The sequence below is a fragment of the Rattus norvegicus genome, chromosome 2 (assembly GCF_021556685.1).
Source record: "Rattus norvegicus strain SHRSP/BbbUtx chromosome 2, alternate assembly SHRSP_T2T, whole genome shotgun sequence".
Lineage (NCBI taxonomy): Eukaryota > Metazoa > Chordata > Mammalia > Rodentia > Muridae > Rattus > Rattus norvegicus.
In genome coordinates, this window is record NC_141535.1 from 177,584,044 (window position 1) to 177,599,728 (window position 15,685).

Sequence of the window (15,685 nt, forward strand, 5' to 3'; positions counted from 1 at the left end):
CCCACCCTAAGGGACTGTGAAAGTCAAATGTTCCACCTCTTGAAGTCTGTGATTGGCCAGGAGTCTTGAGGCTGAGGACTCCTTCCCCCCTCTCTGATTGGCTTCTGTAGATCACTGAATTTCCTTCCTCATCCCTCCCTGAGTTTGTTTTACAAGGTTGAGACTTCCCAGGACCAGCCACACACAAGGCTGAGGTGATGTGTGGGGGCAGGCAACAAAGGGCAGTGTTTCTGAACGCCTCGATCTGCGTCTGCAGTAGGAATCAATCCTCTGGGATCCTACAGCTCCAGAGACAGCAGTGTAAACGCAAAAGACGTAAACACCAACCGGCAGGGCTTCTCCAGGACCAACCAGGGTCAGCTGTGATTATCAGAAAGGCTCAGCCACAGCTTGGGGCCACATGAGGTCAGGACAGGAATGCGCGAGTAGCCCCACAGACACAGGAAGGGCCAGATAAGCTCCAGTTGTTTATTACAAAATAACGACTCCATATACAAAAGACACCTGAAACCCCGTACAGCCACGGTGGCCTGTACCCCCCCAGGGCCCCTCCCTCAGGCAGAAGGTCTCAGATTCGAAGGTCTCCAGACAGGAGGGCATTGTAGCGGGCAGGTGTGAGGGGCAGGTAGGCACCTTTGTCCTGGTCCAGAACATAGAGGGGGTCGGACAGTGCACTGGGGTCAAAGCCCTCATTTGCCATCCTAACCTTCTGCTGTTTGAAGGTCTCAGTAGTGGCCAAAGACTCCTGGGGAGAGAAGGGTGTTTTCAGAGAGAGCTGGAGGAAATATATAGTCTGTCCACTTAGCTCAGGTGAGTTGCCCGAGCTCTGCTTTGGGGCAGGTATGGGGGAAGGGGACATTATATAAAATTAAGGTGAGGTGGTAACAGAGAGAGGGAGCCAGGCCCTAAGGGGGAGGGGATAAGAAGGGAGATCAGTGGACGGGGCAACAGCTGCTGTCTCTTAGTAGAGGACTTGTCTGGCAAACATGCAGACCTGGATTCAACCATCTCAACCTGGGAACCATGCTGGGAGAAGGTGGAGAGGGGAGCACCTCTGGGACTCACTGGCCAGCCAATCTAACCTAACTGGTAAGCCTAAGCCAACCAGGACCCTGTGTCATAGGAGGCAGTGGGTTTTCTGAGGGTGACACTCAAGGTTGTCCTCTGGCCTCTATCCATATCCACATGCACATGCGCGCGCGCGCGCGCGCGCGCGCGCACACACACACACACACACACACACACACACACACACACACACACACGATTAAAGGGAAAGACACAAGGAGCATGTGCCCATCAGGGAAGTGTCTTTTCATGGAGTCCCCTATGTGGGGTTCCTTGTGGTTTAAGAACCACTAGCAGTTGCAGGTACATGAATGAGGAGCTGGGGCAGGAGCAGCCGGTTACCTGCAGCCTGAGGAATCGAGGTCGGGCATACGGTGGCAAGTTCTCAGAAACATGGGTGTAGAGCTGTACAAGATCCAAAGCCTGCGGGGGCCGCAGAGCCAAGGCCGCCATTCCTGCCCTGCCTTCGTGCCCTGGTTGGTGCGGGAGACATGTAAGCCCTGTGTTCCCTTGTGCCCAAACAGTACTATGCAGGGTAACTCCCTGCCTTTCATGTCTAAGCACCTGGCACCGTGACTCCATAGATGTTCACTTCCTGAAGGAAGTCCAGGGCCTCCAAGACCTCAGCCACTTCGGTTGTGGCCACATTCTCTCCCTTCCACCTGTTGGCAGAGCGGGGAGGAACTGAGAGACAGGCGTTATAGGAGTGTTGCTGAGGAGACAAAGACTTTAGGGGATAATGTGGTTGATGAAGTCTGAGAAAGAGATGGGGCTGGACATGGGAAGAGGAGGGGGACAGAGTTGGGCTGCTGAGGTTTGAGTCACTGAGTTTGGAAATCTGAGAAGATTGGGAAGTTACAGGGATACCTGAAGGTGTCTCCAGTACGATCGTGGAAGTGAAGAAAGCCTTGCTCATCACAGACCAAGAGGTCCCCAGTATTGAAGAAAATGTCCCCAGGCCGGAAGACATCCTTCAGCAGCTTCTCCTGGGCCAGCTCTGGAGCCCCAGCATAGCCCAAGAAAGGGGACTCCTGGCTCACTGGGGCCACCAGCAAGCCTGGCTCACCTGGAAGAATTACCGGGGCAAAGGGGGGTTACTCACCTGAACCCCAGGTGACACCCCCTTCTCAGGTGCCAAGTTCAACCCTGTGTGCCAGCTTCACCTCCCGCCTAAGTACAAACCTGGAGACGCGGCCATGCAATGCCCCTGGGCATTCCGAATAGGTTCCCCTGTCATGACATCATATCGAATCAAGGAGAAGGGGAAGATGTGCTGGGGAGGGGAGAGCCACACTGGGTCATGTTAGCTTCCGCACGGAGCCTCTTTTCTCACCATCCCCCTTCTGCTCAGGGGGTTCTTGTGTCCACTCTGTTTCTCACCTTGTAGAGCCAGGAAGCACGCCCCACCGCACCCTGCTGTCCCGTGTAGTTGAAAGTAGCCACGTTGCCCTCTGTAGCGCCATACGTCTCCAGTATCTGCAGGGGTCCAAAGCGCCGTACAAACCGATCCCAGGTGTCTGGGCGCAGCCCACTGCCCACTGCCAACCGGACCTTATGGCCACATTCTGCCTTGCTCTGAGATGGTGAGAGGGAGACAGGGGCTCCAGCACCAAGCTTCCAGATCCCCAGAGTGAAGCCCTGTTCCCCATTCTCCAGAACCTCCTCCCATTATGCTCCCTTTCTGTTTCCCTTGAAAGCAGGGGGCCGCGTCAGCCGTGGGCTCCAGGTTTCCCCTCTCTAACTTCCAGAAGTCTTGATGTCTCCTGTTGTCTGGCCTGCTCTGTAGCCTACTCACCGGGGGTTGGTTGACCAGGTATCGGCACAGCTCCCCAATGTACTGGAACACCGTCACCCCGTGCCTCTGGCAATCCTCCCAGAACTGGCTAGCTGAGAACTTGGGTTTCAGTACCACAGTGGCCCCTACCAGAATCAGGAGAGAAGGGAGGGTCAAGAGAGGACTCTAACCACTACTGCTCCCTCGTGTCTTTAGCAAGTGGAGTGGCCAAGTCCTTCCCCACTTGTGTTTGGTGAGGCTAATGTTCTCTTTCGTTCTCTGGCATCTAGAGGCTGTTAACTGTGTAGCCTCCACAGCTGCTCAGACTGTGGCTCTGACTTGTGCAATGTTTCCTACTGTACCAGGAATTCCTACAGTAGGGAATGCCTCCTTCTATCTGGGGCTCAGGAAAACTCCCAGGCAAGGCAGGCATAGAAGGTACTTCAGAACTTGCTAGAGCAGTGGCTCAGTGGCTCTCAACCTGTCCTTTGCAACTCCCTCAGGTCCCATATCAGATGTCTACATAACAGCAAAATTGCAGTTATAAGGTAGCAATGGAATAACTTTATGGTTTGGGGGTCACCATGCTGTGAGGAACTATGTTAAAGGGTGGCAGCATTAGGAAGGTTGATAACCACTGTGCTAGAGGAATATGTGAGAGACTGAATAATGCCCAAGGAGAGAGACTAACCGATGCCCAAGCAGCCCACAATGCCCAGCAGGGAGCCAGACATGTGGTACAGTGGGAGTGCGAGGTAGATCACGTCCTCCTGGTGGACTCCACAAAGCTGGTAGAATCCCTGGCACTGTAGGACCTTCAGATGACTGACTCGAGCAGCCTTGGGCAGGCCTGAAGGGTGGCAAGACCGGCATAGTCAGGGAAAGGGTCTGAGCTGTGTCCTGGAAAAGTAGGTAGTTTGGGGACTGGAAGGAAAGAAGCTGTGCCTGGGATGGTGTCCAGGGTGACCTGAAAGTAAAAGAGGTCCCAGTCCTCTCCCCAGACCTTGCCACCCACTGCCTCAGTATCTGAGAAGTAAGGATTTTATCCAGTCCTCACCAGTAGTGCCAGAGGTGAAGATGTACAGGCAGGTGTCCATTATGTTCTGGGGGGCAGAGAGGTACCCCGGCACTGGCTCATCCACTTGGGTTGCTGCCTCCGACAGCAAATTGCTGATTCCAGCAAGATTAGTTCCGGGGCCCGTTGCCCATAGGTGGAGCCCCATGGCTCTCAAGGCCGGCAGGTCCGGCTCCAGGGATTCCAGGAACTCTACAAGGGTAGGCAAACCCAGCTTCAAGGCTCTCCAGCTAATCTAAAGCCTTCATCACCTGCTGGTTTGCACTGTCCTTGTGCAACGCTCTAGGGTAAGGGTAGCACTGTGGGGATCCCACGTCTTGCCTGAGACCTGTAATCCGACGGTTTAAGAATCCCTTGGGTTTAGTATATCTTTTCCCAAACCCAGGCCTCTTAACCCCACTCACTTTTGCACCTCAAGTCTAGGGACCAGGCACGCCCTCTCAGGCTCCCAGCCTTACCTGTGGCTAGCACGACCGCGCTCGCACCGCAGCTGCGGAGGCAGTGCAGCAGGGGCCCTCGGCGTAAAGCACTGGGCACGAAGGCCGTGCGCAGGCCAGCTTTGGCCAGTCCGAACCAAAGCCATAGGAATTCCGGGCCGGCAGGGAGGAGCAGCGCCACAGTCGCCCCGGGTGCCAGAGGGGGCGCGGTCGTCCCTCCAGCAGCCGGGTCTCCAGCCGCAGGCGCCACGCGAGCGTCTTCCTCCGTGCTGCCCCTGCCCGAGCCTCGGCCGCCCGCGGTCCATCCCCGTGCGCGCAAGAAGGCACGAGCAATTCGGTTGCTCTCGCTCTCCGCCTCCGCGTAGCTGAAGCACCGTGCGCCGTAGATGAGGAAGGTGCGTGTCGGCTGCTCTCGGGCCAGGTGCGCTAGACGCCAGGCCAGGCTGCATCCGCCCTCAGGGCTCTCTGGGTCCGCGGCCGCTGCGGCCAGCGCGCGTGCTCGAAGGGCCCTTTTGCAGCGGAGGGCGCGAACTGTGAAGGCCAGGTCTGCCCGCAGCCAGCGCAGCTGAGGCCAGAGGTCTAACTTGAGCAGCAGAGGCAGCAACAAGAGTAAGGGCAGCAGCAGCAGGAGGGCCGCCATGGTGCCCTCTTCCTCTAGTTCGTCCCAGCAGCTCACATACACTCCAGGTGGTCCTTCCTGAAACACTGAGCCCGCCTTGGTTCGGCTCCGTAAAACCCTTCTTCTCCCGAACGTGGCGCGCTTGCGCCGGCACCCGCCCTTCCCACCCAGCTTCTGCGGTGTGGCGCGTGAGCCAGAAGTGCGAGTCGGGGGCGGCCCGGCCCTCCCCGCAGCCCAGGCCCCGCCCTAGGCGCGCTCGCTCCGGGATTTGACTGCTGGTGGCCAGCAGCTTGTCGGGTCTGAATAGGTGCCTACCCTCCACCCTACAGCTGTGCATTTTCAGGGCCATCTAAGCTATTGGCTGGCGCTTAAGAGTCCTGGTCCAGGAGCCAGGGCATGCCTGACATTCATTCCTTTGGTTGTTCTTTGTCACCAGTGATGGGATGGTACCATTGCTCTCTTTCCAAGGAGACTGAAGAATCTGGCCCCTAGCCAGGTCGTTTCTGCAAGTCTGGGCAAGACAGCCAGATCCAAGTGCTGTCTCCAGCTACCAGCAGCAATAGCAACCCCCAGGGAATGGATGGGAGCCTGAGAATTAAGTAGGGGAAAGGTGGAGGCCAATCTGCAAGATTTGTAGAAGGAGGCCCTCCATTTTAGGCAAGGATACAGTAGTAATTGGGACCAGCCAGCAAATGCTTCCCATCCTGGTTTTAATCGGTGCATTGGAAACTGGGGATGGGAAGAGGAAGAAAAAGAGGCCTCTGGTGGTTTAGAGGTTCAAAAGTATTGGCTTTAAAGGAGCATGGATTCTCAGAAGAGGAAAATGTTCAGGCTGAATCAATGGAGTGTGCACACTAAATGTAGCTTTTACACCTCTCCTTGGCAAGGCATCAAATGTCCCTGGATAGGGAAGGTAAAAGCACGATCTGGGACTATTCCCTGCTGCTATATGGGGACAGTAAGCAACTAGATTGGAAGAGTCTCCTGTCCCTGATATTTGAACTTTCATCCTCTCTCCTTCAAAACTCAACATAGAGCATCCTTCCCTGCCACCTTTGGAAATCGTGCACTCAATAAGAGGACAAGTACTAGCTTTTGGACCATAGAGGTTTCATGTGTGTGGATTATGTAGACGTTTGTGTGTGAGTGCACATGTGTATTCACGGGTATGGAGGCCCACAGTAGAAGTCAGGAATGCTCCTAGATCACGCTCCCTCCCATTCAGTGAGGGGGTGGCTCTCTCTCACCTGAACCCTGAGCTCTCTGACATTAGTGTAGCTAGCTAGCATCTGACTCCAGGGATCCAGTCTCTGCCTCTGAGCTCTGGGCTCACAGGCAAGCCACCACATCAACGTAAGATGCACATGGGTTCTGGGATCAGAACTCTGGTCCTCATGCTTGTGTGGCAAGTGCTTTATCTACTAAGCTACCCCTCCTTACCCCTCCCCCACACCCCTAACGATGACGTTCCTGAGAAGCAATGGGCAAGGCCAGCCTGCAGGAAGATGGTGCCAGCATCAGCTTCTAGGTGGAAAGGTTAGATGCCTGACTCACACTCTAGAGGAAAGGATATCGGGAGAGCAAAGCCAAGTCCCTCCTGGAGACATTGTGTAGGGGAGAGGGGTACAAGTAGAGACATCAAATTAAACAGAGGCACTTATACACAAGATGAACACAGATGTCAACTCAGGCACAAAAGATGTTCTGGCTTGTTTCATTATCACTTAAAAACAATTTAAAACTCGATTATCTTTGCCAAAAGAAAAAGCAAAAACAGAACCACAGAAATCAGGCCATTTGACAGTTCTGAGGAATTTGCCTCCGGGACTCCCCTGGGCTCCGGCTCAGCTTGAAGTGCCAATGCTGGGCCAACCCAAGCATCCCAGGTGCAGCAAGAGCCTCTTACGCTGTCATCAGGTTCTTTTCTGAAGGCTGTGGCATTTGCCCAGATGGGCACCGCCCACACCAGGTCAGATGCCCATTTCACACTGGTGTAGTGACCGCCGTCCACAGACTACAAGTGTCTGTTCAGAACAAATGCAGACTGAAGGGAAGCAGGAAGGAGTGCCCACTCACACAGCATCTGCCGCCGTCCCAGCTTCTCTGCCCAGAAGCCTCTTCATCACTCCCTTCTCTGTCCAATGGCTCTTTGGAGACTTGGGGAGGAGCCAGGGGCAAGATCTTCCACCATGATCTGCTTCTGCACAGCATCTGGCTGCTGTGAGTACCTACCAGTGGGAGCAGCAGTGGAGAGGGGTAAAAGGAGCTGGAGGCCCTGGGATAAGAGGAGGGGTGGGGCTGCGTGGACGTTTCTCAGGCTGGGGCAGGGTGGGAATGCCAGGCCTCAGTCACTGTCAGAACCCACAGCAGAGGAGCCTTTTCGTTTTCGTTTGGTGGGCTTAGGCTTTGTGTCTTCTTCCTCCTGGAAGAAATGAGGGGAGCAGGAGGGCATCACTGACCTGGGCAGCAGCTGGCCGCACCCCATCCCCCTTCCCGTGCACTGGCTGAGAGGCTCACCGAGGCACTGCTGGAGCCCGACTCTTCTTCAGCATTGGGAGGCTGGGCAGCATTCTTTCGACTTCGAGGGCTGGACAGAGCTGCCTTCCGTCGGCTCTTGGGTGGCTTAGTGGAAGAGTCCTCATATTCCTCGGCCAGGGAGAAGAGGTCACTGAACCTAAGAGATGGGACAGGCTTTCTGAGATGGGTATCCTTCCCAGGCCCCTCCCACTTCGACACCTAAGCCAAGTCTGTTTCTCAAGTCCAGGGTCTTGCTGGTCATTAAGTTAATGTTCCCAGCAGACCTCTTCTCCCCAAAGCCCAAAGTAGAAGGAACTCACTTCATCTTGTGAGCTTCGTCACAGCTTGCCTGGACATGCTGCAGCGCCTGGAGGATCGGTGTCTGGCTAAAAACTACGGAAGGGAAGCACAGTTAATGTGTCAGGAAGCTGACTACACCGCCCAGAAAGTTGCTTCTTCTGTGGGTTTGAGCAGTGGTCCTGGAATCTCATCCCTGCCCCAACTGGCTGTAGGGGATTGGAACCAGGGCAGCACCTCCCCCAAACTGGCCCAAGAGGAAGGGAACAGGAAGAGAGGCTGCATACAGTTCTGCTTGGTGTTGGCTAGGTTGAGTCTTAGGTTGTCCAAGTGTTCCAGGATCTGTTCCAGGGTCAGCTGGGCCAGCTTGCTGCTAGAGCTTCTTAGGCTACATGGAGAGGCAGAGAGTCAAATACTCACTCCTCCAGTGTCCCTCCTTAGGTCAGAGACAGTCCTAAGTGTCGCAGTGTGGGGGTGGGGGGAAGGGGACTGAACAGGGTGGGACTGAGGGCTGGTGGTCCTCCATGTCACATGTCTTCAAGCCATCAGATGTCACCCACAAACCAGTCTGGTATAGGACTGGCAACCCACCATCCCTGGGCAGCAGTCAAGTGCCCACCTCTGCCTCTTGCGGGGAAGGCTGTTGTTCTTGATGAGCAAGGCCTTGATGTGCTCTGCAAGCAGCTCATCGTGCTTCATGCACCAGTGCCTCAGGATGCTGGTGGTGAACTGGTCATCAGGATGGCAGGGCCGGCTCAGCACCATCTTCACCATCTCCTCACTGGGCCTATGAATCAAAGCATGCTGGGTCCACGCACACACGGACGGCTTGCTCGCCTTGGCAATGGCTGAGTGAGTGCCACTTCCTGATATCCCAAACCCCAGCCTCCTGGCCCTGTGGCTTCCTGCTCTCATATCCCTCTCCCCCTTCTCTCTGGGCCAAGGAATGCCTGGTTCCATTCTCTGTAGAAGACAGATGAGAAGTGAGATTCTTCAACTTCTGCAGTGGTAGGAGGCAATGCTACAGTCCCCACAAGGCCCTCCCCAACACCTCAACTTCTCTAGGGTCTCTGCAGCTGGCTTGTCTGTCGGGGTGATGAAGGCCTCTGTGGTTCCTTGCCCTGACCCTTCCCTCTGGAGGAGTGTGAGGAATAAAGGGCAGGCAGGGCAGGAAACAGGGATGCTCTGTCCCTGCCTCCCCCCTCTGAGGGCAGAGAAGGCAGACAGCCACAGATATGGAGAAAGCATGGCCCAAATGCCACCAAGAACTCACTTCTCTCTTCGAAGCTGAAGCAGGAGACAGGACAGGGCCTCTGGGTGCTCTGTGGGGAGGAGAGAGGTGTTCAGGGCAATCTATCATTTCAGGAGGAAAGGTGCCTCTCCTACTCCTCCAGGCAACAGCCACTGAAAGAACAGTTTTGACAGAGAACCTGGAAGACTCTATGCCTCACTGCAGCTGCGAGGCCTGGTCCTCTGTTCAGAGAAGGCCTGTAGGGCCACCTGCAGAGCACAGCATGTCTTGGAGGGGAGGAGGAGACTGAATGCATTCTCTGGAAGTCTGAAGGCTTCACCTACTCTCCTCCACAGCCTGTGGTTCCACTCACCCTTGTATTTGAGGTGCTGCAGAATAGGGATGACAGTCTCCAGAGGGATGTTGTGGGCAAGGAAGAGCTGCCAGGCACAATACTGCTCAAAGGTTTCCCAGTCCAGGCTCTGAACTGAAAGAGACACAAGAAACTCGTCTGTCTGTCTGTCTTTGTCTGTGTCTGTCTGCCTGCCTGCCGTCTCTCGCACATGGCTAGCCCCCTGACTAGTAATATCCCAAACAGATGGAACCGAATCTAGATCCTGTCTGTTGGCAGTGCACATGGACTACCGTGTCTCTGGAGGATGCCTGCATCCCCAACCACCCAGGGCCAGAGAGATGAGGGGTTCTGCCATCACTACAGACTGATGCACGGACATCAGATGCCATGGTATTCTACTTCTCCCCGTCCTACCCAACAACCACTTTCCTGTCACTGCTAAACATGGTTGATGTCCCTCTCCTCTCCTAGGTGTCTGAAGACCTAGTTACTTACTGAGTATGTTGAGGACTGAGTCCTTCCGGAACATGACCAGGTTCCCCATCATCACATGGCAGACTAGCTCCTGGAGCTGGGCAGAAGGGAACATCAGACCCATTAGCTCTAAGAGAGGCCAAGGGGCAGGAGGGGAAGGCATGACACAAGATTTTGAAGGGCGAAGGGGTCAGGTACAACAGCAATAGGCTTGTAGGGGAACAGGCCTGTTAAGGAAAAAACTACCCACACGCTGATGTCAGAGAGAACAGGAATCTCCCCCATCTGGTGAGCTAGGCCTGAAATGAAAAGACCCTGGGAGGCTGAGCTCTGACCCAGTGTGGGCAGGAAAAGGCAAAGGAAGGATTCTCAATGCTGAGTCCCTCTCTGAGTGGGAACTGAGTAGACACGAGTAGAAATGAGGCACACCCCATTCAGATATGGACCTATGCAAAGCTATAGGACCTAGGGGTCCTGTGCATGGTCAAGAAGAAATGGCCCAAACATTTTTATTATGAGCTGAAGGGAAAGCCAGGCAAGAGCAAAACACATGATCAAGCATGCAGGCACACACACACACCTGCCCGCCCTCAGCCTTCCCTGAGCAAACATGAACTTCCAGAGAACATGGAGAGCTACCAGGGAGGATGGGCTCCACCCCAGCCTCTCCTGAACTCTGCTTGCCCTTCCTAGCCCTAATGGCCTAAACGGCACCCACATGCAGTGGGAGGCGGAGTGTGTGAGGAATGTGGGTTCTCAGGTACTAGGGAGACAACACGGACCTTCATTTCCCCAGTCCTGCCTGCCAGGCCCTGTTGGAAACATCAAAGCTCAATGTTTACCTGTGCAGAGTCAATAACAGCCACTATCATGTTCAGCAGCTCCCCGCTCCTTAAGGTTTCATCTGGAAACTATGGAGAAAAAGAAAGGGCAGGAGTGTGGGCCAGATGCTTGGCTCTCATCTAGCCTGTCCCACCCCTTATCATTAACTAGGGTTCTGGTTCTGCACAGAACCAAACAGCTACAAATCTGGGAATTTAAGCCTTATGAACCCCAGGCTTCAGTATCGGTGTGTGTCCATCATGAGCAGACTGTGTTTGAAAAGAGGAATGGTTTGTGCTTGCACACACAGTAAGGTACACGGGTTCTTGTGCAGATGAAGATCAGAGAGGGGATACCACTAGACCCCTCCTCCCTCCCTCCTGGCTGTGGTCACAGTTCCTCCTGCCATGCCCACACCCTGAGTCCTCATTTCTCTCTTCCTGATACTCCCTCCCTCATCAGGGAAATGAAAGTGAGACTCCACTACAGAGGACAGGCCTCTTAGTCATCAAAGGGGCTTGGGAATCTTTCTGGTTTAAGAGACCTATCTTGGTCCAGAAGATAGAGTTAACCCTGAGAATCCAAGTGGATAGACAGGTAATGGCTCACATCACAGCTAAACCAGAGCTAAGATCTGAAAAGAGCTCCAGCTTATAACAGAGATGAAGGAAGACAGCCATGCTATGGGAAGCAATGACCACTAAAGTAGGTGGGCACATGGGCGACAACTCAAGAGCACAGAGTAAGTCAGGCAGGGTGGCTCACGCCTGTCCTCCCAGCACTTGTCTGTCGTCAGCCTGGGCTTCACAGTGAATGCTTAGGCCAGTCAGGGTCACAGAATGAGACTGTCTCAAACAAACAAACAAATAAACCAAAAAACAACCCCCCCACCAAGAATGTGAGCTAAGGTTGGGTCACTCCCTGTAATCCCTGAACTGCTGCCGTCCCCCACCCCACATGGGCCCTTGTGGAGGCACTGACCTCTGTGTAGATGGAAGGCGTGAGGTGGCATAGCAGCCGCACATCATCCTCTTGGCAAGCCTTCATGTCCATCATTAGACAGGTGTGCAGGTCACCCAGCTGGGTAGCCTGGGCAAATGACTCGTACAGGTTCATCTTCCCTGCGGCGGCTTTGCTGCAAAACCAGTTGGGCCTAAGCCAACAGTGCAACCCAGCACTGGGGCCTCAGACATCCCCAGGGAGGTCCATTCTACCTTGCATGGACCTCATGTTCCTCCTTATCTTCTCCAAGGGCCCAGCAATTTTGCAGCCAGGAGACACTTTTTCTTCCCCAGTGCTGGCTTTTGTTTTGTGTTCCTTTTTATTTAGACATGCCTCACTACTAACCCTGGCTGACATAATGACTCGATTCATGTACATCAGGCTGGCCATAAACTTCTGGAGATCTACCTGCCACTCCCTCCCAAAGAAGCTAGAATTAAACATGTCCATCACCATGTCCAGATTCCCCAATGATCTAATCATCATCAGTGAGTAGATTATCTCCTGAGAGCAGAGAGAAGGACTCCTATACTGCCAGGAGTAGCAACTGACACCATATACAACGTCTAAATTAGAACTGAGGCTTAAATGTACGAACTAAAACCATGTGTCTAGCAGACAAGTGCATTCGCAAAGCTAGGCCTACTGGTACAGACTTGTATTCCAGCACTCAGGAGGATCTTTGAAGGCTCTTGAAAACCTGTCTCAAAATGAAACAAGTCCTCCAAGTAGGCCAGTCAGTACTTGGGAGGCAGAGGCAAGATGATCAGGAGTTCAAAGTCATCCTTACCTACAAAGCAAGTTTGAAGCCAACTTCAGGTATGTAAGACCATCTCAAAAAGCAATAAACTGCTCTCTGTACCCAAATACTGTGTGGGAGACAACTGGACTCTCAGAAGTGTGGACAATCTTGAGAGCTCAGGAGAGACAGCCACTTCTGCCCACTTCTTTCCTCCTGACCCAAGAGGAACCTGCCTTGTGCCCTCTGGATACAGGAACCTAGGAGCAGTCAGTGGCAGGAACCTTCTGGTTTCTGCCCGCACCTGGAACTGAACTGAACCGGTCCCATAAATCTCTGTACCCAAATCTCATGGGGGAAGAGAGCTGGACTATCAGAAGTGCAGACAATCCTGAGAGCTCAGGGGGAGACTGTCACTTTTGCTCACATTCCTGACCCAAGAGGAACCTGCCTAGTGCCCTCTGGATACAGGGACCTAGAGCAGTCAGGGGTAGGACCCCTCCAGTTTCTGCCTGCACCCAGAGCCGAAAGCCTGCACCCAGAGCACCAACACACCTAAGAGCAGAGGTAAGACCAACCCTTCTGCTCCAAGTGACCCGAGTGGAGGCCTCAGGTCACACAAACACAGGAGCAGCTCTCTGTTCCAGATCCGGCTGAAAGAAAACAGGTCTACAGGAGTGCTAAGACACAGGCTACAGGAGGGTCAAGCCACTGTCAGAGACAGCAAGACAAGCTGGCACCAGAGACAACCAGATGGTGAGAGGCAAGCACAGGAACCTAAGCAACAGAAACCAAGGCTACTTGGCATCATCAGAGGCCAGTTCTTCCACCAAAGCAAATACGGGATATCCAAACACACTGGAAAAGCAAGATTTGGATTTAAAATCACATCTCATCATGATGATAGAGGACTTTAAGAAGGACATAAATAATTCCCTTAAAGAAATAAAACACGGGCTAGGGAGATGGCTCAGCGGTTAAGAGCACTGACTGCTCTTTCAGAGGTCCTAAGTTCAAATCCCAGCAACCACATGGTGGCTCACAACCATCTGTAATGAGATCCGATGCTCTCTTCTGGTATGTCTGAGGCCAGCAACAGTGTACTCATATACACAAAATAAATAAAATAAATTAAAAAAAAAAAAAACACAGGTAAACAAGTAGAAGCCCTTAAAGAGAAAACACAAAAATCCCTTAAAGAATTACAGGAAAACACAACCAAACAGGTGAAAGAATTGAACAAAACCATCCAGGATTTAAAAATGGAAATAGAAACAATAAAGAAAGCACAAAGGGAACCACCCCTAAGACTGAAAACCTAGGAAAAAGATCAAGAGTCATACACGAAAGCATCGCCAACAGAATACAAGACATCGAAAAGAGACTCCCACGGGCAGAAGATACCATAGAAAACATGGTCAAAGATAATGTAAAATGCAAAAGCCCCTAACCCAAAACATACAGGACTCAATGAGAAGATCAAACCTAAGGATAACAGGTATAGAAGAGAGCGAAGACTCCCAACTACAGTGTCAGTAAATATCTTCAACAAAATCATAGAAGAAAACTTCCCTAACCTAAAGAAAGAGATGCCCATAAACATACAAGAAGCCTACAGAACTCCAAATAGATTGGACCAGAAAAGAAACTCCTCCCGTTATATAATAGTTAAAACACCAAATGGACAAAACAAAGAAAGAATATTAAAAGCAGTAAGGGGAAAAGGTCAAGTAACATATAAAGGCAGACCTATCAGAATTACACCAGACTTCTCACCAGAGACTAAGAAAGCCAGAAGATCCTGGAAGGATGTCATACAGACCCTAAGAGAACACAAATGTCAGGCCAGGCTACTATATCCAGCAAAACTCTCAATTAACATAGATGGAGAAACGAAGATATTCCATGACAAAACCATATTTACACAATTATCTTTCTACAAATCCAACCCTACAAAGGATAATAGATGGAAAACTCAAACACAAGGAGGGAAACTACATCCTGGGAAAAGGAAGAAAGTAATCTCCTTGCAACAAAACCAAAGGAAGAGACACACATAAACATAATCCCACCTCTAAAAAAAATAACGGGAAGCAACAATCACTACTCCTTAACATTTCTTAACATCAATGGACTCAATTCTACAAAAAAAAAAAAAAACCCAAAAAAAAAAAAAAAAAAAAAGACATAGACTAACAGACTGGATACATAAAGAGGACCCAGCATTTTGCTGCATAAAGGAAACACACCTCAGTGACAAAGACAGACACTACCTCAGAGTAAAAGGCTGGAAAACAAGTTTTTAAGCAAAGGGTCCCAAGAAACAAGCTGGAATAGCCATTCTAATATCGAATAAAATTGACTTTCACCCAAAAGTTATCAAAAAAGATAAGGAAGGACACTTTATATTCATCAAAGGAAAAATCCACCAAGATGAACTCTCAATTCTGAATATCTATGCTCCAAATACATGGGCATAAGAGAACCTTTACTAAAATTCAAAGTACACATTGCACCTAACACAATATAGTGGGAGACAACACCCCATTCTCATCAATGGACAGATCATGGAAACAGAAACTAAACAGACACACAGTGAAACTAACAGAAGTTATGAACCAAATGGATTTAACAGATATCTATAGAACATTTCATTATAAAACAAAATAACATACCTTCTTCTCAGCACCTCATGGTACCTTCTCCGGGATTGACCACATAAATAATTGGTCACAAAACAGGCCTCAACAGATACAAGAAGATTGAAATAATTCCATGCTTTCTATCTAATCATGGACTAAGGGGAGGGGGGTCTTTAATAACAACAAAAATGACAGAAAGCCCACATACCCATGGAAGTTGAACCACACTCTATTCAATGACAACTTGGTCAAAAAAGAAGTAAAGAAGGAAATTAAAGACTTTTTAGAATTTAATGAAAATGAAGACATAACATACCCAAACTTATGGGACTCAATGAAAGCAGTGCTAAGAGGAAAACTTACAGTTCTGAGTGCCTCCAAAAAGAAACAGGAGAGAGCATACATCAGCAGCTTGACAGCACACTTAAAAGTCTAGAACAAAGGGGTTGGGGATTTAGCTCAGTGGTAGAGCGCTTGCATAGGAAGCGCAAGGCCCTGGGTTCGGTCCCCAGCTCCAAAAAAAAAAAAAAAAAAAAAAAAGTCTAGAACAAAAAGGAGCAAATGCACCCAAGAGGAGTAGAAGGCAGGAAATAATCAAACTCAGGGCTGAAATCAATGTAGAAACAAAAAGAA

At 51.4% G+C, this 15,685-nt stretch overlaps 2 protein-coding genes across 3 annotated transcripts in view; both read right to left on the reverse strand.

The window, feature by feature from the left end:
• Positions 1–447: 447 nt before the first annotated feature.
• On the reverse strand, positions 448–5,143 carry Slc27a3 (solute carrier family 27 member 3). The gene is given in 10 exon segments (NM_001106439.1): positions 448–745; positions 1,411–1,541; positions 1,633–1,730; positions 1,936–2,134; positions 2,251–2,341; positions 2,449–2,643; positions 2,864–2,988; positions 3,534–3,692; positions 3,900–4,109; positions 4,376–5,143. Coding segments are annotated over 10 exon segments (2,004 nt in total). The 5' UTR covers positions 4,995–5,143; the 3' UTR covers positions 448–568.
• A 1,511-nt stretch (positions 5,144–6,654) lies between these two features.
• The window catches only part of Ints3 (integrator complex subunit 3), a 51,910-nt gene continuing 42,879 nt past the window's right edge, over positions 6,655–15,685 (reverse strand). For both annotated transcript variants that reach the window (XM_087627605.1, NM_001427200.1), the window contains 10 exon segments: positions 11,651–11,804; positions 10,690–10,758; positions 9,869–9,944; positions 9,392–9,505; positions 9,061–9,109; positions 8,407–8,574; positions 8,075–8,175; positions 7,811–7,883; positions 7,491–7,647; positions 6,655–7,395 (listed from right to left, as the gene is read on the reverse strand). In XM_087627605.1, the coding sequence (XP_087483731.1) occupies positions 7,318–7,395; positions 7,491–7,647; positions 7,811–7,883; positions 8,075–8,175; positions 8,407–8,574; positions 9,061–9,109; positions 9,392–9,505; positions 9,869–9,944; positions 10,690–10,758; positions 11,651–11,804 (1,039 nt within the window). In that variant the 3' untranslated portion in view covers positions 6,655–7,317.